At 43.1% G+C, this 27,748-nt stretch overlaps 1 protein-coding gene across 2 annotated transcripts in view; it reads right to left on the reverse strand.

The window, feature by feature from the left end:
• agmo (alkylglycerol monooxygenase) overlaps positions 1 to 27,748 on the reverse strand; it is a 99,350-nt gene that overhangs the window by 17,280 nt on the left and 54,322 nt on the right. For both annotated transcript variants that reach the window (XM_070551008.1, XM_015949824.3), the window contains exons 11-12: positions 21,954 to 22,036; positions 17,967 to 18,072 (exon numbers count right to left, since the gene is read on the reverse strand). In XM_070551008.1, coding sequence (XP_070407109.1) covers positions 17,967 to 18,072; positions 21,954 to 22,036 — 189 coding nt within the window. The remainder of the gene's footprint in view (positions 1 to 17,966; positions 18,073 to 21,953; positions 22,037 to 27,748) is intronic.

Consider the following 27,748-nt stretch of genomic DNA (forward strand, 5'->3'; position numbering starts at 1 on the left):
TCCTCTCACACTCCATTGGAGCAGCGAGCAGCATCTAAATGTGGCTTTACGCGTTTGTTTCGGATGATTTCTTGACCTTTGTGAAGTCTCTGAGACGGTTCTCCTCATTACTGATCTGATCTGAATCAAAAGCAGCCCAGAGTTCCACTTGTGCAGAAAAGAAGGGCTGTGGTGATTAAAGAAAGAAAACTTTCAGCTGGAATCACGAGTTAGTACTTTCAACACCTCGGTCTTCACAATCGCGCACATTGTCTTTTTGGAAATTAGAAAATATCAAAATTAGCAAAAGTGTGTTCTTGTAAACATTGAACCATCTGATTGACCCATCACAATTATTCACTGATGCGTCTCTAGTCTAAACTTATTTATTTGCAGTTTATTCTATTTTCATCACATTTTTCATCTCACATGACAGAAATGTCAGACTGTCTTTTTTCTCTTCCAAATGATCCAAGTTTAGTTTCAGTATTTTCTCACAATTTCTGCATAAAACAGAAATGAGACGGACTCCGGATACCCGCAATGACTTTGACAATGTGCAACTTAGTTATATTTGATGTGTGTTGATGGACACAAAGCATCATGAAGATGTGTTAAAAACACAACGGTACACTCCGGTTCCCCCGGTAATGATCTCCCAGCCCTTAGTGGGTTAACATCTCAAAGGCTCGGTGCTCTCCAACGCAGCTGCACTCATGATTAAATTGAAAACAAGGCAGAATGGCTGCTGTCAGACATGTGATATATGACCTGTGATGGGATGTTTCCAGAGATCCCTCTCCATATGGTGACCTACAGTCCACCAGATCCAGCCTGAACTGTATCGGAAAATAACTCAAAAGTACTTTTTTTTTTTTACTGGCTGCAGAGCAGAGGTGGGTGGACTGTGCTGTATCAGAACATTGCTGAACTTGTAGAAATAAACTTTAGAAGTATTTGTTATCAGTCCTCGACTCAAACTGAACAGAATGCTTAGAACAATCTCCTGTTTGTGTTGTCTTTCTCATGAGGAACTGCAGGGTTTGTCGACGCAGCAGCTCCCTTCTGGTCAAAACAAACGATCGCGGGTGAAAATGCCCAGAAAACTGTTTGTGCATAAAAGTAGGTCCATATGCAAACCTCACTCCTCCAGCAGGAGTTGGTGAAAGTTGGTTGGCTAGTGAGGTGCCAGGCATACCCATGATGTGGCTCATTCCACATACTTACAAAATACATAAAGGCGACTAATCAGTAGAGGCCGACCGGCTGATATAAAAAATCCTAACCCAATAAAAAAACAAATAATCAGGCACCTGTGTGGCCAACTGCCGCCGCTACTAGACTGAAGAAAGAACCCGAAGGACCCCGACACACCATTTTATTAAATGTTTTGAGTTTGTTTTATATTTGAAGTTCAATAAATATTAAGAGATTTATTGACTTATTTAATTAATTGTCTTTCACAATAAAGGTGCTGCTAAAACGTGTATCGGCCTAATAATCGGCTTTAGATCTCGGCCATCGGCAACAAAAGTTTTTATAGATCGGTATCGCATCAGTCTTAAATAAACCCTATCGGTCAGCCTCTACTAATCAGGCCAAAAAACATTGCAACATGAGGGGTTCTGTCTTTGCATGAGTTGCAGAACCGTGTCTAAAAGTGGGGAAATCAAATTGTTCTACTCACAGGGTTGAGCGGCTGTGGAACCGTTCTCCGTTTAGAATCTGGGAACATCAGTTTCCCCAGTGAGTCATGGCAGACGGCTGCTCATACTGATCCAGGTTCTGTCGGAGGGCTCCTCCTGTTAAAGGAGAGTTTTCCTCTCTACTGTCGCTAAGTGTTGCTATAAGGATTGCTGTAAAGTCACTGACACAACAGGTCAGTGACTAGATGCAATCTGCTGGGTTTTCTAACAGGAACTGGCACAATGAACTGGCTTCTGCTCATCACCATCAGCATGTGAATGTGTGTGTGAATGGATGAACGATACACTGTAGTGTAAACGCTTTGGTGTCCTCTGACTCACAAAAAGGCTATACCAGTGCAAATAATTTATCGTGACTCAATGCACTGATAAGTTGGTTCGATTGGAATATTTACTTAGTGAAGTGTCTTGAGACTAGCCTGGCAAGCTATCCTATACATGTGAATACATAGTCTGGCTATGGTCTATTGACGGCTCTCAGTGTTAAGGCAGGATCTCCGGTTGTCTTTCAAACTGTCTCTAAATGCTATTGGATAACAAACAACATGACATACACACCACTACAGATAGTAACGAGGCAGTCCACCATACTCTGCCAAAGAAGATGCAAATACAAACTTTTTCTACATAAACCTAAATACCTTGAACTGCCCTTGAATTGCTCTTGACTCAAAGAAAAGCCAAAGTCTAAATAGACCAAAGTTTATGTCAAAACCATTTCAAATCGTCACCATTTTTGATTTTTCAGTAACATCCTGCCCACCTACAGTGATTGTGACAGTGCTGTGATCGGACCGCTACGTAGCTGCTGCCATCTTAGTTTTGCTCATTCGCACTAACATACCGCTCTCTTGACTGGCCCACCAAACAAATAAAGCACTGTGATTGGACCGCTACGGTTGTCTGCCATTACATCATGAAAGAAGTAGGGAGAAAGACAAAACTACATTGTTTTTCTACGGGGCTGAGGAGGTTCCAATGGCGCATTGCTAGGCCGTCATACAAAGCTAAATGTTTTTGCTTCGGCAAATGATGGTCTAGATTAAGCTACCCTGAGAGACTCTTGTTGTCACCTGACACTATTTGAATTAACTGAATTGAACTGAAATATGAAAAACCTTTGAGAACATGTGAGAATCTAAGGAAAATGCAAACGAAATAAGGATTATCTGAGTAAAATGTACGAGGTATTTTTAGTTTCAACACACCCAAACGTGTCAACAGGTACACATTTACTGTGATTCTAAATTAAGTTTGATGATTTTTTTTTGTTGCTGTTTTGTGTCACAAACTGGCTTTAAAGCAAGTGAAAAACTGGCTTTAGGCATAACCACCAGTGCAGCGCACCTCTACCAGAGTCTTTCAGGTAAAGCGAATAAAAAAATATTTTAAAAGGCACATAAGAAGTTAACACAGTAAAGTAAAAGTTGGACTAAATCCAACAGAGCAAAACAAACTGAAAGTTTATAATATGATGAAACAACTATTTTATTATTATGTCGATCTGCGGTGCTTTAACTTGGACTGTGATTTATATCTACATTCTCGCCTAAATTAAAGGGATACATTGCAGTGTGTTCAAATTTTAAATCATTTTCTTGAGCCAGTTTGTGTTAAAATGACCCTTTACAGGGTTAATTAAAGGCCACCCAGCCCTTATTGCCCCCTATGGCCAGAATATTCCACATGCAAGCTCAGACTGGCGGGCCGCTCTGTTGGGAGTTGGAAAAATTTGAGCTGGCATTCCTGGCGCTGAAGGCTTCCAGCATGTTTCTTGTATGCTTTAGATCATGAACACAGCTGATTTGTTAAATTTAGTGATGCATCGCTCCTGTAGACACCAATGAATGCTGGGAGACATTTCAGCAGTTAGATTAAGGTGTTAAAAAGAGGAGATGGGTATTGCTTTTGGTTTTACAAACGGACAGTAGGGGGTGCTAAATGCAAGCCAAAACTTCCTAGTTCCCCTTTAAATATTATACTCCCAGTTTACGCAAAACAATTTATTATTATCCATTTTAGTTCTGCAAAAATAGCAATAAATATTATATAAGTAAGAGCTTAAATGCACTTTCAGGTTTGACACAAAAATATGGAGAAGTGTCTGTCAGCGCTGCTCACAAGCGCACACTGAGTACTTCCTGTCTGTTCATTATGAGCAGATATGTGGTCTCTGCTGTGCAGACTCAGGAAGGATATGCCGAGCAGGTTAATGTCCCACCAGAGGTTCAGGGCAGTCCTGTAACGCAGCCATGAGAAATATTACAGCTGCACACACACACACACACACACACACACACACACACACACACACACACACACACACACACACACACACACACACACACACAGAGAGCTAGACAAAACATGTGTTAAACAGCAGTCGCTGCGTGTGAGAGTAAAGCGAAACACAAAGTAGTCTGATGATGTGCCAGTTTCTAATGTAACACTTGTTTAGACGTTCTCCCTCTCACATCTGGTTCCTGAAGCCGTGTACCTTGTGTCTCTTCAACGATGACATATAACGTCAACAACAACTCCTCCAGATCACTTCGCCACATTGACAACACGTGATTAAAAAACCCAGAGGACATCCATTCTCGCGGGTCTTCAATTCACTTTCCATCTTAGCAGCTTGCCACCACATCAGGTCTAAATGAGAGGAGTCGTCACTACATCATCAACCGCAGATCCCTGGGTGGCCAACCTGGTGCTGAAGAACGCACGCAAATACAGAAGGTAAGATGTTCTGCAAACGTTCACAACGGGAAGACAAAGCCCAATATGTGTGGCGCCGACAGGAGGTAAAATACGCTCCTCCAGAACGAATCTCATGTTAGGATTTTAATGGAGCAAAGAGGAGACGTCTGGGCTGGCCGTGAATTGGCTTCATGAAATCCTCAGAGAAGAAAAAGCTGATCAATGCGTCTCCATGGTCCTCCTGGAGCTCTTTTTATCATCTCCCAGATATTTAGAAACTGACAACAACAGTTCTTCTACACTTACTGCAAAGTTTGTGGCCAAAAGTACTTGGAGCCATTGTGTTTTCTCTGTAACGCGTGGCTTTCTACTCCAAAGAAACACCAATCATCTTCAATCAGCTCAACAATAATATCATCTTTGTCAAGCTGAGCCGAGATGCTGACACAGCAGTAAACACAGATCTATCACCCAATCGCGGTTTATTTGGACAGCGAGCCGAAGATCTGAAACAGGATTGGACCTTTTCTTTCAAAAACAAAAGAAAATCAGCTGGAAGGATACGCTCGTTGTGTTTAAGAAGGGGCTAAAGATTTGGCACGTGGGAGGGCAGAAAAGGCAGCTGTAAATTATCTTCGTTCACAAAGAAGATGAGCAGCTCCGCTCACCGTTTCAATAAGAGAACGGTGTCCTCTCAGAGAGGCGGGTCAGGACCTCTGAGAGGAAGAAATCTGTCCGTGTGAGAGAAAACCTCAGATGCGTTTGAGTGTGGAGAAACAGCCTGAGAGGGAGAAGAAGGGCTGAAGTTCACCAAGCAACTTCAGGAGGAGGATTTTTATTTAATAATCCCTGAACCCACGACCTGCTGGAGGCATCTGGGAGACGGATAGTCTCACGTCTCCACACTTGAACCTAATTACTCAAACGTCTTAATTCACACAAATATGAATTTCATTTGGTGTGTTAACTGTTAACGATGAATCTTAATATGAATACGATAGTCACAAGATGTGGGTTGACTAGAAAAGAGGCACAAACCATTTTGTGATTTATTTTTATTGTTTTATTATTCTCTGAAGGATTCTAAAATCTTTGATTATGAACCGGAATTGGAAGTTTGTGATCACTAAACTCTCCACAAGCAGACTTAGCTTTCCCAAAACCAAAAATGACTTACGGCAAATTTTAATCAGCATCTGAGAATTTGGGTAAAATAAATCACGAGATATTACTGTTTGTATATTATGTCAGTATAATAAAATATGATACAATATGATTTAATATATATTAATTTGTTGAACTGATAAATCTGCCGGACGTTTGAGCCATTTTCAGCTGAATATGCTGCTGATTATGCAACTAGTTTGAAATATGATCAAATTGGTTTAAAGCCATACTTTCCCACTTTTTCATACTTTTAAATCATTTTCCAGAGTCAGTGTGTGCTAAAACGACCCTTTATTTGGTTAATGAAATGCCACTCAGCCCCTACAGCTCCCTGTGGCCAGAATATTCCACAAGAGATTAGTCTGACATGACATACCTGGCGCTGCAGTCTGGTTCCAGCACATTTCCTGCATGTTCTCTTTCTAGACTTCAGCTGGCCCAGAATTCAGCAGCTAGGTTGCTGACTGGAGCTGACAGAAGACAACACATTTCTCCAATTCTGAAATCTCTCCACTGGTTGCCCGTGCAGTTCAGGATAAATTTCAAAACTATGCTTCTGACTTACAAATCCTTGAACCATCAAGCTCCTCCATATCTGTGTGAACTTGTCCATTACTACAACCCGCTGCGTGCTCTCAGGTCTGAAGATAAGCTCCTCCTAGCTGTTCCGAATGCACGTTTAAAAAGTCGTGGAGAAAGGGCTTTCTCTGTCTGTGCACCGAAGCTGTGGCACGCATTACCACTGCTAGTGAGGCAAGCAGCAACAGCTAGCATTTTTAAATCACGCCTGAAAACTCACTACTTCAACCTAGCTTATACCACATAATTATGACCATCACTTACATCTGCATTGTTTAAAAATGGACTTTACAATATCAACTTCCGTACTATTGAGGTTCTTTTTAAAATGTTTTTCTAATTTTTTTATTCTCCCTGTGTTTTATTGATTTTTAGCTGTTAGTTTTTTGGAATTTTGTTGTATTTCCTTTTTATCTTTTATCTGTGTTCGACATGTTTGTATATCGCCTGTTTAATTAACTAACATTTTTGGTGTACAGCGCCTTGTTTGGTTGTAATGCCTTGTGAATGCGCTTTATAAATAAAATTGGATTGGATTGGATGTTTTAGATCATGAATACAGCTGGTTAGTGATGCATCGCTCCTGTAGACACTAATAAAGGCTGGGGAGACATTTCTGCTGTTAGATTAAGGTGTCAAAAAGACAAACACACAGCGAGGAGATAGGTTTTGGATAAGACCACTCAGATTCACATCTAAACTTAAAACCTTGTCTTTTTAGAGGCCGCAAAGCAGCCTCTAAAAATACTCTTTTAAAAAAGCTCTTTTACTGGGCATGCCACTGGATCTACAGCATCAAAGTAACATCTGTGTGAGGGAAAATGGAAAAATGATCAGAAATCTTTAATTCCCGTTCCAACGTAGAGATTTGTTAAAATCCTGTCTGCTTTGCACATGCGCTTGTTTACTCTGTGCACAGAAATAACAACAGAAGCCACTTTAGTTTTTTCAATGCCTAACTTGCTTTATTCCGATCCTGTTCCCATTAAATGTTAGCTAATTATGAAAAAATGCTCATCTAAAGATAGAACACAAGTTCCAGAGACAACAGCTGCTTTGTTAGAGAACTGCTGGTTAGTGGAGTTTTGATGCTTTCAGTTCTGTTGTAGCAAGACCAGAGATGAGAAAATATCAGCACTCCACATCCACACGTTCCACATCTCCAGCTCCCCACAGCTTCAGATCCTGGAAAATGGAGGCCTTTACCGGCTCACTCCAGGAACGATGCTGCAACTATAGTGGAAAAATGAGTCGAAAGAATCCACTTTCAGGCAGTTTTGGATGTATGAGCGAACGGAAGACCCCACCTTGTTGTCAGTTGATGGTTGAAGACTAAATCGCCTGAAGTTGAGGCCTAACCATTTCTCTTCTGAGGTACTGTCATCTTTTTGTTTTGTTACATCACATCTCTGGTGCTAAGTCCGCCCAATGTCTCACTGCAAACACAGAGCTTTCTGGGTGGAGTCGAACTGCGCTTTTGACGCGAGGGCGGAGCGGAGCTGTAGGGGAAACAGTATTGATGGGGGAGCGCAATTTGATGGACCAGGTGTTTAGACGCTTTCAGCTCTGAACTGACAGATCAGCTGTTTTTCTAGTGTATGCAAGAGACGTGTTCCGCTTAATTTGTTCCCTGCTTTTATTCGCTTTTTAACAATTAACAGCGTGTTTTAGCCCAGCATGGCATCTCGGAAGTGACCGATTGATTCGACCAACGAGTTGTGCTGTGGCTTCCTCTCATGTGAGATTTCGTCGTGTTTTAAATACAGCAAAGATTATTGAGCTTGGTGAGCTCCGATGTGCTGAAGGAAGTGAGCTACACACGTCACTTAATGCAGAGGAGCTTACACTCCAATTTGACAGTATCTGTAAAAATATTTTGGATAAAATTGCACCTTTTAGGATTAGAAAGCCAAGGCCTAGACCAGAACCATGGCTCACTGATGATGTTCGGGCCTGCAGGCAAGCCTGCAGGAGGGCAGAAAAGCAATGGAAGAAAGATAGACTCCAAGTTTCTCGTGAGATATTCAGAGAATCTTTGTTTAACTACCAGCAAACAAGGGTGAAGTTCTTTGCTGATATCGTGGAAAAAAATTCTCACGATCCACGCACTCTTTTTTCTGTAGTAAATTCGCTACTTGAGTTCTCTGATTCTAGTTCTTTGCCTCCCACAGTTGAAAATTGTAATGACTTTCTTCACTTTTTTGTTGATAAGGTTACAGCTATTCGAGCTGCCATTACAAACTCACCACCTGACTCCCTACTCCCAGAACCGCCCCAGGCTACACTGGAAACATTTGAGACTGTATCCTTATCGGACTTGGAAAAACTGGTCGCTCGGCTTAAACCATCTGGCTCTCCTTGTGATGTGCTGTCCCCTAGAATTTATAAAGAACTCTTTCCAGTGATAGGCCCTTTGCTTTTGGCGATCATAAATGGCAGTCTTACTTCTAGTATGGTTCCGTCCTCGGTTAAAAAGGCTTTTATTCATCCTATGTTAAAAAAGCCGGGGCTGGATGTGACAATCTTAGCTAATTACAGGCCCATCTCAAAACTCCCTTTTCTTTCCAAACTGCTGGAGAAGGTTGTGTATTCACAATCGGTTGCCTTTATGAACACAAATAATTTATGGGAGACCTTTCAGTCAGGGTTCAGGGCAGGTCACAGCACTGAATCTGCTCTTTTAATGGTTTTTAATGACACGTTTTTAGACTGTGACATGGATAACGATGTTGTCCTACTATTGCTGGACTTATCTGCAGTTTATGATACAGTCGACCACGAAGTCCTTCTGGACCGACTACAGCATTGGGTGGGGATAACTGGGCAGGCCCCCCAATGGCTTCGCTCCTACCTTCATGACAGGATATTTAGTGTTCAGATGGGTGAGGTGACGTCACCCTGCGTGAGACTTCGTTGGGGTGTGCCATAGGGCTCTGCCCTCGGTCCTCTCCTATTCGCAGTGTATTTGTTTCCTCTTGGAGTCCTCCTTCGTCAGCATAATGTGAAATTTCATTTTTTTGCTGATGACTGCCAGATCTATCTCCCTCTTCGACGTGGGGAGGATAGATATGTTTCTCCTTTATTGGACTGTTTGAAGGACATAAAATGTCTGATGGCTTCTAATGTTTTGCATCTAAATGAGAGCAAAACGGAAGTCATAATACTTAGTCCTGGCAGAAGAAATGGCTCAGGTGCTGATATTGACCTTGGCCCATTGACCCCCTATGAAAAGAAAATAGTAATTTGGGGATAAAAATTGACTCCTCACTTAATCTTGACACTCACGTAAATACAGTGGTGAGGTCCTGTTTTGTTAACCTGAAACGGCTATCCAGGATCAGGCCTCTGCTGTCCAGAGCTCATCTGGAGTCTGTGTTGCATGCATTCGTCCTGTCCCGTCTGGACTACTGTAACGCTCTGTATGCTGGTCTGGCCCAGTGCACGGTTGCACGGCTCCAGTTTGTACAGAACTCAGTGGCTAGGTTCCTGACAGGTACTAGATGTCGAGAGCACATTACCCCAGTGCTGATTGCTCTGCACTGGCTCCCGGTGCTATTCCGAGCTAAATTTAAAATCTTAACTCTCGTTTCTAAAGCCCTCCAGGGCAGTGCCCCCTCTTACATTACTGCACTTTTGCACAGGTATGCTCCATCTCGGTCTCTTCGCTCAGCCGAGCAGGGACGTCTGGTGGTCCCCCAGTCGAAATATCGATCGAGGGGTTATCGTGCATTTTCTGTTTTGGCTCCAACTCTGTGGAATGAATTGCCATTGAGCATTAGGCAGGCACCGTCCCTTCAAGTCTTTAAGTCTCGTCTAAAGACTAATTTTTATTTGATTGCTTTTCAGCGCTAGGGTTCTTTGAATTGCCCTGACATTATGGTTTTTAATACTTATTCTTTTGATCAGGATGCTTGATCTTATTTTGTCCACCATTTGTTTTCAATTGATTAGTCTTATTCCGTTATCTCTCTGTATTTTTAATATTGCTTGTTTGCTATTTTATGATTTTTTGTTTTTATCTTGCTTTTATGCCCAGGTACTGGGAATGTTTTTATGATGATGCTGTTCAGCACCTTGGGCTTCTGATAACGTTGTGGAAGGTGCTCTACAAATAAAATTGATTGATTGATTGATTGAGGGCTTCAAAACACCAAAGAGAAGAAGGTCTGTGGTCCTGCAGCCGGACTCAAACTCCCTTCTTTGGAGAGTGGAAGAAGTGTGTCGGTACCGGCAAAACGTAGGTCTGAGACAATGGGAGAAAACATTCAGAGGTTTGTTTTCTGGTTTGACATGTTGAAGCATTTAAATTAAAAGGACCATGTTAGCAAACCACACGGTGCCTGGGTGACATTTTTATCTGTTGTTTTGTTGTGAAGAACAAACAATCACAGGTGTTGGCCTGAAGTACCTAAAGGATGAAGACCTGGAGAACTTGAATTGTTGGAGCCATTGGCCAACCTGCTAAGGCTAGACTAGAGTGTGGCTAGAACAAACTGCTGAGCAACACTTTTACTATTGCTATGGTTTGTCTAGATTTCTAGGCTATTTCTGAGCTTCAGTCTTTAAAAACACTTTGATGTCCTCACATGTCTGATCTGCTTATTCTCTGGAAGGTGCTGCATAAATTATTTACCATTTAAATTAGCATAAATCATCAGTGCCATTTTGAAAAAGCTTTGCCAAATTCACAATAGCATGTTCTACCCATTTTCCCCGAATACTCCGGCTTCTTCCCACAGAACCAAAACATGCATGCTGGGATAACTGGACACACTAAACTGTCCCTAGAGGTGACTGGAGACCTGTCCGGAGTGTCACCCGCCTTTCACCCAATCACCCCCAGAGTTGGACACCAGCTACCCGTGTTGGTACTGAAGATGAAGCTCTTCAGAAAAAGGATGGTGAATGTTTGGATTTGAATGGAGATATGGTACGTATGTTTCTATGAAATTAGATTCATGAGAATATTTGTCAGGTTCAATTAATGTTGCATGCTGGATCAGAAGCTGTATCACAAACTGGAAAGGTAGTGCTTTATCCACACATTAATTCACAAAACAGGAAAAGAAAACCTCCAAAAGAAAAAACGTGTTGACCACAAAACCCTAAGTCGACAAAATCCAGCTAGAAATCTCCCAAAGGGCCACTTGCTGTGAGATTTCCATAGCTTTACCTGGCAGCCGGTGTGACAACATAAACCGAGCGGTTTCTTCTTGACGGGCATGATCCCCTGCACACTGAGTGATAAAATTTCAAGTTATGTATGCACGACCACGACATCGTTTATTCCAACGGAACTGCGCCTTTTTCAAATCCCTCCATTTTCTCCCTGGAAGGAGATTTCCTTTCTTTTCCATTCCTGTGAGCTCTCAGATGATGTCATGCTCACTGAGTTTCCACAGCTCCAAACTAGCCTGTTAACCTCAGCGCTGCCTCTTGCTACCACACATTCCTGCAGCCCCCCCCCCCCCCCCCCCCCCCAAAAAAAAAGAGGGAAAGAGCCTCTCACACCAGAGACTTTGCTTGTGCAAATGCTTCATTAATTTATGGATGTTGGGAAAGATGGGGCGGAGTCACACAGAGAACAGGTGATACGTTAAATGAAGCCAGATTCAGGTGACATGCAGACACAACTTTGATTTTCCAGTTTTGACCTCCTCTTATAATCACGGAGCATTCCCCTGTAAAAGTTTGAGAGGAGAGATTTCTAATGAGGCTGGAAAACTGCGACAACTCAAAGGAGAAATGATGGAAAACCTAATGTGGTTTCAAAGGAATTTTGAGGGTTTTTTATATTTTGGAATCTAAAGGATTACAAAGATTACATAGCTTCTCAAGTGTTCAGTTTTCATGAACAAATTTACCATTTTTTTATCACAAGGAAACATTTCAATAATATAATCAAAGAAAAAAAACAAGAGTTAGCTTTTTTTTATTACATTTGGGGACACTTAATGTAGATTTAAATATCAAAGTTAATTATAATAATCTTCTGTTTGTTTGCTTTGAGAATATTTCACATGTTCTCTTTCTGAAAAAAGTGTTTTTTTATGATTTTTCCTAAATGCGGTTTATTCAGTAGCTAATGGTTATTTAGGGAGATAGCTGCATACTGACTGTAAATTATACCACATCTGTGCTTCAGCTCTGGCATTTTCAGATAAAAAAGGGACCCTAACAGTAAACAATACCTAAACTCCACCAAAAACACACAAGAATATATTAAGTATAAACACCTTTTAAAAATGTATACACAAAATTACAATCAAAAAATGGGTTTGCTTAAAAAATAAGATGCACAAAAGTACAGGTGCACATATGTTTTCACACCTGTAGTTCTTTTGAACTAGTTCATAATTGTTTATTTGGGGGCGGGGCAGGGGGTGGGGTGGGGGCGGGGGTGGGGTGGGGTGGGGGGTGGGGGTCAGCATTTTGCTTTATTCTCACACAAAGAAAACTAGAAATGAAACACAATGTGTCACTACAATCCAGATAAGTATCTGCTGAATGGTCGGCTTGTCAGGGGGTGCAGCTATTGGAGCTAAATGTAAATGATAAATGACTCGCACTTGTATAGCGCCTCTCCGAGTAAGGACTCCAAAGCGCTTTACACTACAGTGTATCATTCATCCATTCACACACTGATGATACAATGTAGCACCAGCTGCCCTGGGGCGCACTGACAGAGGCGACAGGTGCCACCGGTCCCTCCGACCACCACCAGCAGGCAAGGTGGGTTAAGTGTCTTGCCCAAGGACATGATTTACTACCTGCTAGCCACCGAAACTGAAACTACTAAACAACTAACCAACCATAGATAACTTGTTTGGATCTAATAAAAAAAAAGCATTTAAAATTAGTTGACTTACTTTTAAAGTTGAAATTTGCCCCTGAAGTAGCTGCCGGCTTCTGATCTGCCATCCTTTTGAAAATACCGCAGTGTATTCTGGGAAATTTTTGACCAAGGCTAGGCTACAAGACACCTCCCGTGTATCCTTGCTCAGCTAGCTAAACGGCTAACAAACGGAGAACACACGCCTCGGTAGAACATGAACACTGGAGCGCATCTTGGCGGTTCCCGATGACGTATCTCCTAGGCAACCGGGGCGGGGCCACGATATCAAGACGAGGTTCCTTGGCATTGAGAAACACGGTAAGTCTCTGGGCAATGCCATATTAGATACCATGTTTCCTTCTACGGGATCCCATGAGGACAAAATGCATTTACTGATTTGTAACAAACATTTACAAAACTTTCGTCATTCTTAAATGTTGTTTTACTCATTTACCTCTTCACTTGTTGCCAGTGATAAAAGGGAATCTGATGGGCTTGTTATTTTGCTTAAGTTTGCACTCCCCAGGGCTTTTTGACCCTAATGGGCATCCCTTGGTAAGGCCTTACTCCCAACACAAAAATACTGCTTGCTTGCAGCGACTTAGGTATCTATTGCCCCTATCGCCATGAAAATTAAACACCGTCACTTTAAATCACAGTAATTTCATTTACTGTCTCTTTGAAAGTTTTAGCCAACAAACAAACCATGTTGAGACAACTTTTAACCAAACACCGCTCAACTCCAACAGCTGTCCTGCTTCACACTCAGAAATGGCGAGGTCCTCATATGAGCCGCTCAGACGTGGGCTTGAGTGGCGAGTGGGCGGCTGGGAGCGAGAGGCAGCCCTGGTTTACAGGTCAAGCCTGCAGCTTTACAAGGGAAATCTCCAGAGCCACTATAAATACCACTCTGAGGTTTAAGGGCGCAGTATATCACACCACTGGTTTGTGAAGGACCACAAACCAAATTGGTTTTTGTAGTTTTTTTTCCCCGAAGTACAGTGAGCCTGAACACAATTAAATGTGAATTTCCCTCTCCGGTTCTAGAGACTGTTAATTGATTGGCCCGACTTCAAAACACCCTTCACCGAGACATTTAATGCAGCAAAGAGCCGGCTGTCCCGCTCATGCGTCAGAACATTTATCATTAAAGTAGCTTAAAGTTGGAGGGCGGCCTCTCTGTTTCTCTTTGCTGGACTTCTGAACAAAGAGCAGAAAACCATTTTGAGTCAATTGTGAGGGTTTTCCATTGAGCCCCACCTGCAGCCACGACAGTTATCCAGCTAAACCTGATGTGCCGCGACTTGAAACGAAGCCTAATGGTTACCTAAAGGAAACATCTGCATAAACCTCCTGTCAAAGTGACACAGCTGTGCAGCAGCACGTCCAGCAAACATCACCATGTGTGTTGCTCTTAAGCTGGCTGGAAATGCCCTGCTCTGTAAGCGTCGCTTCAAAAAGTTGCAATTAATTAGTTTTTAATTTTATGGTGAGAAAATGAAAGAAGGTGGGAAAACCTTTTTTTTTTTGTCATTTGAACACCTTAGTGGCACAGATGTGGAGTCAAAGGACATAAAAGCAGCAATTGCAAATCTCATCAGCAGCGCCGGTGAGTGGCAGACGACACTAATTGTTTCCAGAAGTGCAGCTCTCGTTCACACTCGCTGAAATGGTACGCTGTAAGAGCAGTGCGGATAGAAAGAAAGAGAAAATCTTAAAAAGAATAGAAAAAAATGATTTGGAATCAGGGAGGGCAAGTAATGAGAGGTCAGCCTCCATCTACAGTGGAGCTGCCAGAGCCAGAGAGGCACGCCAATTTTATGGTCAATTGGGCGACGCATCTGGACTCATAGATCACAGAGCAGCGGGGCAGGACTTAGCACCCAGCTCTAACACATTTCAGTCACACAAAACAGACCACACAACACACACAGTCAGGCCTAAACAGGCGACACAGGCACACACACACACACATGCACGCACACACACACGCACGCACACACACACATACATACACAGACACACACACACACACACACACACACACACACACACACACACACACACACACACACACACCAGAGAAACATCAGAACTGTTACATGTTCGCGAAGCAAGTTTTAGATTAAGAAAGAACAGAATTAACAGGCTTTTGGCATAAAGCTAAACTTCATAATTTAGTCACTTTTTAACTTTTCATTTTGTGTCCAAATGAATTCAAAACAATAAAATCACCATGTTTTTGCATTTGCAGGCAGATTTAATGTTTATTTACACTTTATTCAACATTCTAACAACAAGATAACAACTGTCTGACTTTGTGTTTGAGGCGTTACAACGGAATTATTTTTATAGTTTTATTTTGGTCACAAACTGGTTCTGTAGTTCATCCTCCAATTTAATTAATGTTTTAAAGGTTTTCTCCATACAATCCATTTCTTCCACTTATGGGTTCATTATTTTTTCCATGAATATTTCTGAATCCGCAATAGCTTGCAAGATGTGGGGCATTTGTTAAATAAGCAGCAGATTTATTTAATTAGTACAAACATCTCATTTTAAAGCAATGATGAATTGTTCTCATATGGAGGGGTTAGCTAAAGGAAAGTTAAAGGAGCACTAGAAGACTGTTTTTAGAAACTGTTTTTTTGAACCCTAATATTTTAAATAACTTTGTTGGGGCTCACAATGACCCAGGAGCCCTACAAATGGCTAACACGATTGTAAAGGACTACAATAAAAAGACTGGTTTTCCCCACAGACTCGGCCAGGACATGATTATTATGGTGTGTGTGTGTGTGTGTGTGTGTGTGTGTGTGTGTGTGTGTGTGCGTGCGTGTGTGTGTGTGTGTGTGTGTGTGTGTGTGTGTGTGTGTGTGTGTGTGTGTGTGCGTGCGTGCGTGCGTGCGTGTGTCTGTGTGTGTGTGTGTGTGTGTGTGTGTGTGTGTGGGTGGGTGGGTGGGTGGGGTGTGGTGGGAGGTTTGGTAAACAGCAGACATTTAAGTGTGCAATTGTACTGTGTTGGACCGGACCGCAAGCTGTGGATCACTTTGACATTCAATCAAACTCTGAACATTCCCAGCACATCCTGGAAGGTGAGTACTCCAATATTCTTCCTTCAACAAGGATGCTAGCATAAGCGTGGCTAGCTTTGGCAGCTGCTCGGCCTAGTGGAAGGAGTACTTCAGAGCTAGCGTTCTTCTGCGATTAGCATTACAACGATCAATGTTAGAGACCAAAACTTGTGTCTCGATATTCTTTAGCTGAACTCTGACCTACAACATAGATCTCAATATTTTTCTTCCCATAATTTATTCACAAAAAAGCAGACAAGAGTCAAATGTCACACAGCTGCTCTTATTTTCTATATTTTTATAATATACGTCATGTTTCTTGACACAATTGCAACTGTTACTTTGCAAAAACCTAGATCTAAATACAGTCGATCTGATGAGACAGAAGACACCAGTGGAGCTAACTGTCTAATAAAAGGTTGCATGGTTCTATCCAGATCTGCTTCCATAGATTTGGACTATGAACAGAGCAGCCGAAAGTACAAGAAAAACGGCAAGAAAAAAATTGTAAAAATATAAAAATCTGACAAAACCCTTTCGTGTAGATGCTCAAAAGCCTACATGTCTATTTCGTGAAATCATGCAACCAAACGTTTGGTCATGTTTCGTAAAAGTACCATGTCTTCTAAGGACAGCAAAAGGTTGAAACTAGGGATGTCCGATATTATCAGCCCACCGTTATTATTGGCCGATGTAGGAATTCAGAAAGCATCAGTATCAGCTTTTTCTCTCTTCGGGACACAAATTTTACATACCATGCACATTTTATACATCAAATTCTTCAACCACTTCTCCTCACTAAAGATGTCAAGCTATGATGGATCCAAGGATTATTTTTTGTTTGTTTGGCACAACTTGCCTAACTTGCCTTGTAAAAATGCTGATACTGAACATCCCAAGCTGAAACATCTTGTCATGGGGAGGTTAATGTTTTCTCCAGATGAGCGTATAAAGTTAGCCTGGCAAAACATCCTATAGATGTGTATACATAGTCGGGCCACGACCCAATGATGGATCTCAGTCATGGGGCAGGGTTGTCTTTCACGTTGTCTCTGCGTGCTCTTGGACAGCAAACAACATGATGTAGTTACCACTACGGATGCCAGTCAACAGGGCAGTCTGTCATACACTGTCGAAGATGAGGTAAACATCCTTTTTTCTAAATAAACGTTTGTAAGTACATGTTTCTGCTCATAGCATACCGCCCACCAAACTGATAAGAGAGTCGTGATTGGCATGCCAATAGACTGGCCAGGGCTGCAGAAGCTACAAAGGAGCATGGCCAGACCGACATGCAGAGCACAATCATTTTGCTACTGTCTATCTAGATTTTTAGGTTAGTATAACGTAGCATACGTACATACTATCATGTCTAAATGAGGATGTTGTGAGCCATCTGCTTTGAGTTTCAGTTTGCTGCTCATCAACTCAAATGCAGAAATCATGATTGTATGCAAAGCCACTGTTCAGTTGAACTGCAAAACTATGCAGCTGTCAACACTTCGAGGGGAGCTCCATCTATTTTTCACGTCCAAATCACTTGACAGGTTTTGGGAAAGACGGCAACATAAGAAAAAATGCTATATAAGCTTCATGTGTGTCTAGGGGAATACGTTTGAAATTCTATAAACTGAGTAATAACTGGCTGGGTCGAAAAACTACAAGTTTAAAGCCAAAAAATGCACAGAGTTTGCTCTGCCTGTTACTTGCTCCTCATCTCTGCCTTAGGGCCAACAAATCACAGAAACTTTAACGGATGGTAGCAAAACAAACCAAAACTCTTGGCTGAATAACATGAACTCGAGCTGCATAGGAGGTAAAACAGGTGCCAAGTGTTGACAAGTAAAAGAAAAGGTGCCAAAAAACGAAGCGCAGTGAGTTTCAACCATTTCTGTTTGAACTGCAACACTCTGTGTTTCATCTTACCTCTGTGAGAGCAGAGAGGGCAGGAAACGGGGTGCTCACGCAGTTGTAGCGATGCATCGTCACCATGACAACACAGCGAAACATCTCCAGAAAAGCTGCAGTTGGCCTGAGCATTAAGAGGCAAGACATGACACATTTAGACACGTTTCAACAAATTAACGGTGATTAGCGAAAATAAAAAAGAACCGTGCAGAAAAAGCTTTGAATTGGATTTTAATCGAACAATTGTACTATTTCACTGATAAAAGTCCCTAGATCCAACAGATTCCTCAAAGTAAAAACTTGCTGGACTTTGGTCCCTAATATTTAAAAAAAAAAAATTATAATTTGGCCCAAAACAAATGAATTAGAAAATAAATCTCCTTCTGAGATTTGAAACTTTTTTGATGCGTCGTCGTCGTCGTCTTTCTCCGCTTATCCGGGTCCGGGTCGCGGGGGCAGCATCCCAAATAGTGAGCTCCAGACCGTCCTCTCCCCGGCCGTCTCCACCAGCTCCTCCGGCAGGATCCCAAGGCGTTCCCGGACCAGATTGGAGATGTAACCTCTCCAACGTATCCTGAGTCGACCCGGGGGCCTCCTGCTGGCAGGACATGCCCGAAACACCTCCCCGGGGAGGCGTCCAGGAGGCATCCTGACCAGATGCCCAAACCACCTCAACTGGCTCCTTTCAATCCGGAGGAGCAGCGGTTCTACTCCGAGTCCCTCTCGAATGTCCGAGCTCCTCACCCGATCTCTAAGGCTGAGCCCAGCCACCCAATGGAGGAAACTCATTTCGGCCGCTTGTATCCGCAATCTCGTTCTTTCGATCATTACCCAAAGTTCATGACCATAGGTGAGGATTGGGACGTAGATCGACCGGTAAATCGAGAGCCTGGCTTTATGGCTCAGCTCCCTCATCGCCACGACAGATCGGCTCAGCGTCCGCATCACTGCAGATGCTGAACCAATCCGCCTGTCGATCTCCCGATCCCTCCTACCCTCACTCGTGAACAAGACCTCGAGATACTTAAACTCCTCCACTTGAGGTAGGACCTCTCCCCCGACCCGGAGTTGGCAAGCCACCCTTTTCCGGTCGAGAACCATGGTCTCAGATTTGGAGGTGCTGATCCTCATCCCAGCCGCTTCACACTCGGCCGTGAACCTACCCAGCAAGAGCTGAAGGTCAGAGCTGGATGAAGCTAGGAGGACCACATCATCCGCAAAATGCAGAGACGAGATTCTCCTGCCACCAAACTCGACACTCCACACCACGGCTGCGCCTAGAAATTCTGTCCATAAAGGTAATGAACAGAACCGGTGACAAAGGGCAGCCCTGGCGGAGTCCAACCCTCACCGGGAACAGGTCTGACTTACTACCGGCTATGCGGACCAAACTCACACTCCTCTGGTAAAGGGACTGAATGGCCCTTAACAGAAAGCCACCCACCCCATACTCCTGGAGCGTCCCCCACAGGGTGCCGCTGGGGACACGGTCATAAGCCTTCTCCAAATCCACAAAACACATGTTGATTGGTTGGGCAAACTCCCATGCCCCCTCCATCACCCTTGCAAGGGTATAGAGCTGGTCCACAGTTCCACGGCCAGGACGAAAACCACATTGCTCCTCCTCAATCTGAGACTCAACTATCGATCGGACCCTCCTCTCCAGTACCTTGGAGTAGACCTTTCCAGGGAGGCTGAGGAGTGTGATCCCCCTATAGTTGGAACACACCCTCAGGTCACCCTTCTTAAAGATGGGGACCACCACCCCGGTCTGCCACTCCACAGGAACTGCCCCTGATGACCACGCAATGTTGTAGAGACGTGTCAACCATGACAGCCCTACAACATCCATAGCCTTGAGATACCCAGGACGAACCTCATCCGCCCCTGGGGCTCCGCCGCTGTGTAGTTGTCTGACTACCACAGCAACTTCTGCCCCTGAGATTGGACAGTCCAACCCCAGATTTCTCGGCTCTGGTTCCTCCTCAGAATGCGCATAGGTGGGATTGAGGCGCTCCTCAAAGTATTCCTTCCACCGTCCGACTATAGCCCCAGTTGACGTCAGCAGCTCCCCATCCCCACTGTAAACAGTGTGAGTGAGTTGTTGCCTTCATCTCCTGAGGCGCCGGACAGTTTTCCAGAACGTCTTTGGAGCCGATCGATGGTCTTTCTCCATGGCCTCACCAAACTCCTCCCACGCCCGAGATTTTGCCTCGGGAACTGCCACTGCTGCACCCCGCTTGGCTATCCGGTACCTGTCTGCTGCCTCCGGAGACCCACAGACCAGCCACGCCCTGTAGGCCTCCTTCTTCAGCCTGACGACTCCCCGAACCTCTGTTGTCCACCAGCGGGTACGGGGGTTGCCACCACGACTGGCACCGACCACCTTGCGACCACAGCTAGCAACAGCCGCCTCAACAATCGCAGAGTGGAACAAGGCCCACTCGGAGTCAATGTCCCCCACTGCTCTCGGGATGCGGTCAAAGCTCTGCCGGAGGTGGGAGTTGAAGACCGTCTTGACAGGTTCTTCTGCCAGGCGTTCCCAGCAGAACCTCACTATGCGTTTGGGTCTGCCAGGTCTACGCGGCATCTTCCCCTGCCATCTGATCCAACTCACCACCAGGTGGTGATCAGTTGACAGCTCCGCTCCTCTCTTCACTCGGGTGTCCAAAGCATACGGCCGCAGGTCAGATGATACGACTACAAAGTCTATCGTCGACCTGCGACCTAGGCTGCCCTGGTACCAAGTGTACCGATGGACATGCTTATGTTTGAACATGGTGTTCGTTATGGCCAAACTGCGGCCTGCACAGAAGTCCAATAACGAAACACGACTCGAGTTCAGATCAGGCGGGCCGTTCCTCCCAGTCACACCCCTCCAGGTCAAGCTGTCATTGCCCACATGAGCATTGAAGTTCCCCAGCAGGACAATGGAGTCCCCTGATGGAGCACTGTCTAGCAATCATCCCAGGGACTCCAAAAAGTGTGGGTACTCTGAACTGATATTTGGCCCATAAGCACAAACAACAGTCAGGACCCGTTCCCCGACCCGAAGGCGCAGGGAAGCTACCCTCTCGTCCCCCGGGGTAAACCCCATCACACAGGCAGAGAGTCTTGGGGCTAACAAAAAGCCAACCCCAGCCCTCCGCCTCTCACCCGGAGCAACTCCAGCAAAGGAGAGTGTCCAACCCCTCTCAAGGATTTGGGTTCCAGAGCCAATGCTATGTGCCGAGGTGAGTCCGACTATATCTAGCCGGTACAGGTCAACCTCTGCCACAAGCTCCTGCTCCTTCCCCACCAGCGAGGTGACATTTCATGTCTCAAAAACCAGTTTTCTTATCCTTGGATCGGACCGCCAAGGCTCCCGCCTTGGTCTGCCACCCGATCCACATTGCACCGGACCCTTCATGTTCCTCCTGCAGGTGGTGGGTCCACAGTTGGATGAGCCCAGGTATCAGGTTCAGGCTGGGCACGGCCAGGCCCCATGGGCGAAAGTCCGGCCACCTGGCGCTCGCCCACGGGCCCCAACCCCAGGCCTGACTCCAGGGTGGGACCCCGGTAACCCTCCGGGCCGGGTACTCCGACTCTTTGACTTTACCTCCATGAAAGATCCTGTGAACCTTTCATTGTCTCACCCTTCACCTAAGACCAATTTGTCATAATAACAATATAAATATAACAATATAATAATAACGTAATATTAAAATAAGGCACTCATGTTTAACTTTTATTCAAACATCTATCAATCTTTTAGAATTTTTAGGTTTAGTTGTTTTTTCCTAGTAAAATCATTTATTGCTTCAATAAGATGTATAGGGAGGGACTAAGGTATGCTCTACCAAACTGCTAACCTGACCGGAAATGAGTTAAAGTTAAAATGCACCAGGTCAGTAAATTTGAAACATTCTCTGACATTTTCCAGAGATTTTAGATTTGTCTACTTCTCAGATTTGCAAATAGTTTGATTTTAGATTTACAAAAAAAAAACAAAAATTCAAAATGTACCTTTGGTCAATAATGAAGCCCAGAGACGTGAGAGTGAGCAGAATGTAGCCAGACATCCCCAGAATAGATAACTGGGACAGCATCTATAAAAGAGACAGAAACGGTGCTAAAGCTAATGTTCAAATGAACATTATGGTTTGTTAGAGTAAAATCACAGGTCACATAGAGATTTCGAATAATCTGAAAAAGATTTCTGTGGAAAGGTTATTAAGAGTGAAGAGTCAGTCTAGAGGACTAGAGAATAGTTCAGATTAGAGATCGACTGATATGGGTTTTTGTGTTGCCGATACTGGTACGTGCTAGGGGTTGTACGAAATAGTCGACTAGTCGACTTCACGGCTCTGTAGTGACTTTTTATGCCTGTCATCAACTAGTCGCTGTCACGTGATAATGACTGACAAGATGCAGTCCTCGGAAAAGACAGCAGGTGACGAGCCCCTGCGCGTCTGGATCGAGGCGGAGGCGACGCGCTGTGCGGTAATGACACCGGCGGTAAAACGGACATTTAACCAAACTGTGACCTTTTCGCTCTTGCAATTTAACCTTCCCCTCACCCCCATCATAATCTTAACCAGTTTGTGCATGCAAAGCTCTGATCACTGACGTGCGCTCCAGACATTGCGTCCTGAGCACCGCCAAATCAGGTGTCACCATCTCAAAAACAAATTAAACACGCGATCGTTCATGTCGGCTCATTTCCTTTCATGTTTTCTGTCTGTTATTTGTGCCTGATGCATTTCGCTGCTGCGGAGCGATGTGCATCACCTGTTGTCCTCCGGTGACGCGCCCCCAAGATTCCACTATCTCCGCTCCGCTCCGCCCCGGCACGAACTCCGCAGCAAAAACGGTCCCGTTGTAGTCGGCCGGCGAGCAGCGGCACTCCGCTGTTTTTGCGGTCGGTAGATCTTTTAGAACTGCAGTTGAAAGGTAACTCATAAGGTGAATATATATGAACCCAGGTAGCAGTTTTTCTTTAGGATTGAGAGCAGATGCAGGAAGATAATAAACAGGCAGGACAGAAAAATAGTCAAATATAAACAAGTTAGTTTTTGTACCTGCTGGTTGCAACAAACAGACACCATTGAAGGTAATCAGAAGTGAGGAACAGAAAATGAAATAATTATTTTAATGTTTAGAGCAGCAGGAACTCTGAGAGGCTGCAGGCGCATCAGTGAGTTTGCGGCTGCTGCGCAGGGGGAGAGGGCTGAAGTAGGATGCAGAAACTACCATTGTTAAAAGAGATGTGTTTAACTTAGAAAATGTGGGCGCAATTTTAATTGTCAAAAAATTCCAGCGAACCTACATACCGACCCCCCCGCCGCTTCCGGCGTATGACGTCATCAACGACTAGTCGAAGTCGACTCGACTTTAATTACTTGACTGTCGACTTTAAAAAAAATAAAGTCGTGCAGGCCCTAGTACGTGCTGCTGATTTTTGGGGCTGATGTTTATGGTCGATATCAAGACGTTTTCCACTTCATCTGCATGCTAAAATGTCACTAATAACAACAGTGGATGAGCAACATTTTGGAACCTGATCAGCAATTGACTCTGAATTTAACCAGCTGTTTAATCTTAATTATTTTGCACTGTAAAGTGTTAGAATATTTAACCAAAGTTTAAAAAAAAAGTCTATAAACTATTGAGTATAAAGAATTATATATAATGCAAGTAATTAAACAAATCTCAGTTCACAAAAATGTTTTAAGACATTTAAGCAGATGTTTTTCAGGAATGTAAATATACATTTAAAGTCGGAATAAGCACAGGGATGCTCCAACCCTCACCTATGGTCACAAGCTTTGGGTAGTGACTGAAAGAATGAGATTGCGGATACAAGCTGAAATTAGTTTTCTACGCAGGGAGGCTGGACTCTCTCTTAAGAGATAGGGTGAGAAGCTCGGCCATCCGGGAGGGGCTCAGAGTAACGCTCCACAACGAGAGGAGCCAGTTGAGGTGGCTCGGACATCTAGTTAGGAAGCCTGCAGGTCGCCTTCCCAGTGAGGTTTTACGGGCATGTCCAACTGGGAGAAGACCTAAAAGAAGACCCAGGACATGCTGGAGGGACTATGTCTCACAGCTGGCCAGGAAACACCTAAGGATTCCCCTGAAGGAGCTGGCCCAAGTGATTGGGTAGAGAGAAGTCTTGGCCTCCTTGCTTAGGCTACTGCCCCGTGACCTGACCCTGAATAGGCAGCCAAAAAGGATGGACGGATGATTTTAAAACCTTCATGATGCCATAAATTTCACATTTCATGAATAATCTGGCAAACGTTTCACTAATACCTCAGCAGGTCATTTCTCCAGCAAATATCAGAACAATCCGATTTAATCAAGAATGCACCAATGTGGAAGTGTAGTCTGATGTCAATATTTGATATTGATACTGCTGCTATATCCGATATTTACAGATATTACATTAATATGAGTAGAGATGTAAGAAAATAATGATACACTGAAATATCACAATATTTCATGTTCAGATATTGAATCATTATACAAAAGTGTGGTGAATAGGTTTTTTATTGAGCATTTGCATGGAAACATTTAATTTATTTCTTCATCTATCTATCTGTCTATCTGTCTGTCTGTCTGTCTCACGACTAAACAATTACACATTATCATCCCACTCACCCTGTGAAATGGATACAGAAATGGCAACAGATATATATATATATATATATATCGATTGTTAATACCCGCCCAGTTTTACTTATCAGACCAATACCAATATGTTAAAAAATTACAAACATCAGCCGACACTGATATTGATGCTGGTATATTGTGCATCCCTAGTTTGTAATTACAGTAATTTAATGAACTGCATTAATATTTTTAAGATACTGAAAGATTATTTTGAACTCTTCCAACCAGACTAGTCGTTAGCATATCAGTCTGATCAGAACTAATCTGTCTTTCTTCAAACTGCAACCTTTCTGAGGTTAATCTACAACAGGTAAAATACTATCGATAACATTTCCATAGAAGCCAAATTTAAAATACCTTAACCATACATTTAAAGAGCTTTAGTAGCCATAAACCTCACGGCAGTTTGTCTATTCCTCTGGCGATGCCAGCCACAAGATGTCAGAGCTTTAGGTAGGTCCACTGGTCCACACATACACATTTGAAACAAAACACTATAGAGCAGAAAATCCATGTAGCCTTTCCACTGATGTTTCCCAAGCCTCTTGGGACACATACACAAATAGATTTGCACAAACACACAAAGTCACATCACTAATGTGTGTTCTCAGTGCTAAGGCCATTGCAGAGGGCAGAAGCTAGAAACAAAGTCTCATGAGGCTGCTGCAGGCTGTCGGGTTGGATTCATATTTCACTGATACTTTATACAGATCCTAACAGCCAAATTCTCTCTGCTCCCACTCTGAGGGAGGTGCTGCACATAAAACCTGCCCAACAACAAGATGCACAATGTTTCTTTATGCTTGTCCAACTCCAGAAAACTTATCTTATTTGGATTCTCATTTGGGAATACATGAAACCATGAATTTATGAGTCCAGCAGATCAGCTGGGGGAATTAAATATACAAAACTCAAAAAGACAATTTATTAAAACAGCACAATAACAAAGCTGCGTTTAGAGGCTATTAGTGCAGTTGTGGCTGCTAGGAAGAGCCATCAATTGTTCCCTCATCTGTTTTATTACTTTTTTATTCCTGACCGTTGGCAGAAATACATATTTACATTTTATTTGGAGCACAAAAACAAAAGGCTGGTTCTTTCTTTCTGCTAATTTTCTACTTGATCCAGCTTCATTTCAGCAGCAACCACAAGTTAAAGCCAACATCTGGTGTCAGCACCGTGCTGCACAGCTGATCGTTTTATTCTCCAGAGACAAAGCAGATCAACTCATTACACAGACCATTATTTCAGCCAATATTATGATTACTGTACATGTGGACAAGCTGGCTCAGCTGGTGAGAAAGACACCAGTGCATTGATTGTGAAATGTTTTTATTGTAAGTCACACACAAAAAAAAAATGCTGTTGACATTTAATCAGGCACGAGTAGGTAAACATGAGCCGGAATCGTGATGGAGTTAATCTGTAGGAGGTTATTATGAGAAACGTCTGTTTCTTATCATACATTCACAGTTATAAATGAAATATTAGACATTATTATTCAATTTTATTTATTTAAGTAGCTTCTGCTTCAACACCATTCAGTTCCGTCTGCTGATTATAAATCTGATGCAGATTCTGTCAGTTAGAAAGAACAGCGTGGCAAAAACGGTTTACAAGTGAAAACTACAGCTGATATTTAAAAACACTTAAAAACAAATAGATATATAAAAAAATAACAAAATGGAAAAATAATTATCAATCGCAGAAATGTAATGTAAAAGTAGGACATTTTCAGAAATGTCCAAATACTGGTCTGATAAAATCTTGGTAAAGCCATACTACTTTTCATGTTTTTTAAATCATTTTCTTGAGCCAGTATGTGCTAAAATAACCCTTTAAACTCTTAATGAAATGTCACTCAGACCCCACCTCCCTCTATGGCCAGAATGCTGCACTTGCAACCTCAGAGTAGCCAGACCAGTCCCTGCTGGACTTAGTACAGTGGAGTTGATATGCCTGGCGCTGCAGTCTGCTCCCAGCATGTGTCCTGCATGTTTTAGATTGTAAACACAGCTGATTTGTTTGATTTAGTGATGAACCACTTCTGTAGACACTAAGGAAGGCTGAGGAGATATTTCAGCTGTTAGATTAAGGTTTTAAAAAGACAAACGCACAGCGAGGAGTTTTACAACAGGGAAATAATAATAATAAAACCTAGGGGGTGCTAAAAGTGAATCAAACCAGCATTTCTTTAAATTTCACAAGGATTAAAAAAATTATAATTAAGAACATTTTTAGCTTTTAATAAATAAAATGGGCACACGCCTTTCTCAAGCAAGATGTTTTAGAAGAAAAAATGAAATAAATTGTATTGCATTAAATTTTAACTTACAACAAAACTATATCTAAACTAACAAAGGATGTCTCAAATATAAAAATAAAAAACACTTTCATCATGCCCAGTTTTCCTCTCCGCATCATCTTTTTAGCCTCCCTGTAATAAAGTGTGCACGTTGACCTAATGATGATGTAAAGGAGGCGTGGCCCCACTTCTTTTGAAATAACTGTGTTTACAGAACTATGAATTAACGCAAAGCCCATAAACTGTTGGGCAGTGTATCATCAATTGTCAACCTAAATAAGCGACTAGAGAACATGTGGGTATAAATACATAACAGTGACATGATTTATTGTTCGGTCAGAGAGCTCACTTTGTTATTTTCCCTCCAAGTCTTGATTGCTGCATCCTGAAGGCTATTTGGGTTGGGAAATGGTTGACTCGACAATTAAGGCGTTTGTGTTCACTGCTGGACCACCAGCTGGTGTTTCATTCACCAGGAGGGATGGAAACCTTTAACGCAGCGGAGAAGTGTGTGTGTGTGTGTGTGTGTGTGTGTGTGTGTGTGTGTGTGTGTGTGTGTGTGTGTGTGTGTGTGTTTGTGTGGACCACAAGTGTTGGAGCCCCATGGAGGTAGCGATCGAAAAGGAAAAAGGACATTTTATTTTGGAGTTTAAAAGAGGATGGGCGTGACAGAGCTTTTTGGCTAACCAAAACTATGTCTGTAGGGAGAAAAGCCTTCCAAAGATAACTGCAGAGGAGACCTGTTTCTCTCTCTCTTTTTTTTTTTTTTTGATTCTGGAGCAGGAGGAAGGGGGTCTCTTGGCTAGTTGAGTGGAAAATAATAGACAAAGGTTGTTTTAAAAGG

The sequence above is a fragment of the Nothobranchius furzeri genome, chromosome 5 (genome assembly GCF_043380555.1).
Source record: "Nothobranchius furzeri strain GRZ-AD chromosome 5, NfurGRZ-RIMD1, whole genome shotgun sequence".
NCBI classification, from domain to species: domain Eukaryota; kingdom Metazoa; phylum Chordata; class Actinopteri; order Cyprinodontiformes; family Nothobranchiidae; genus Nothobranchius; species Nothobranchius furzeri.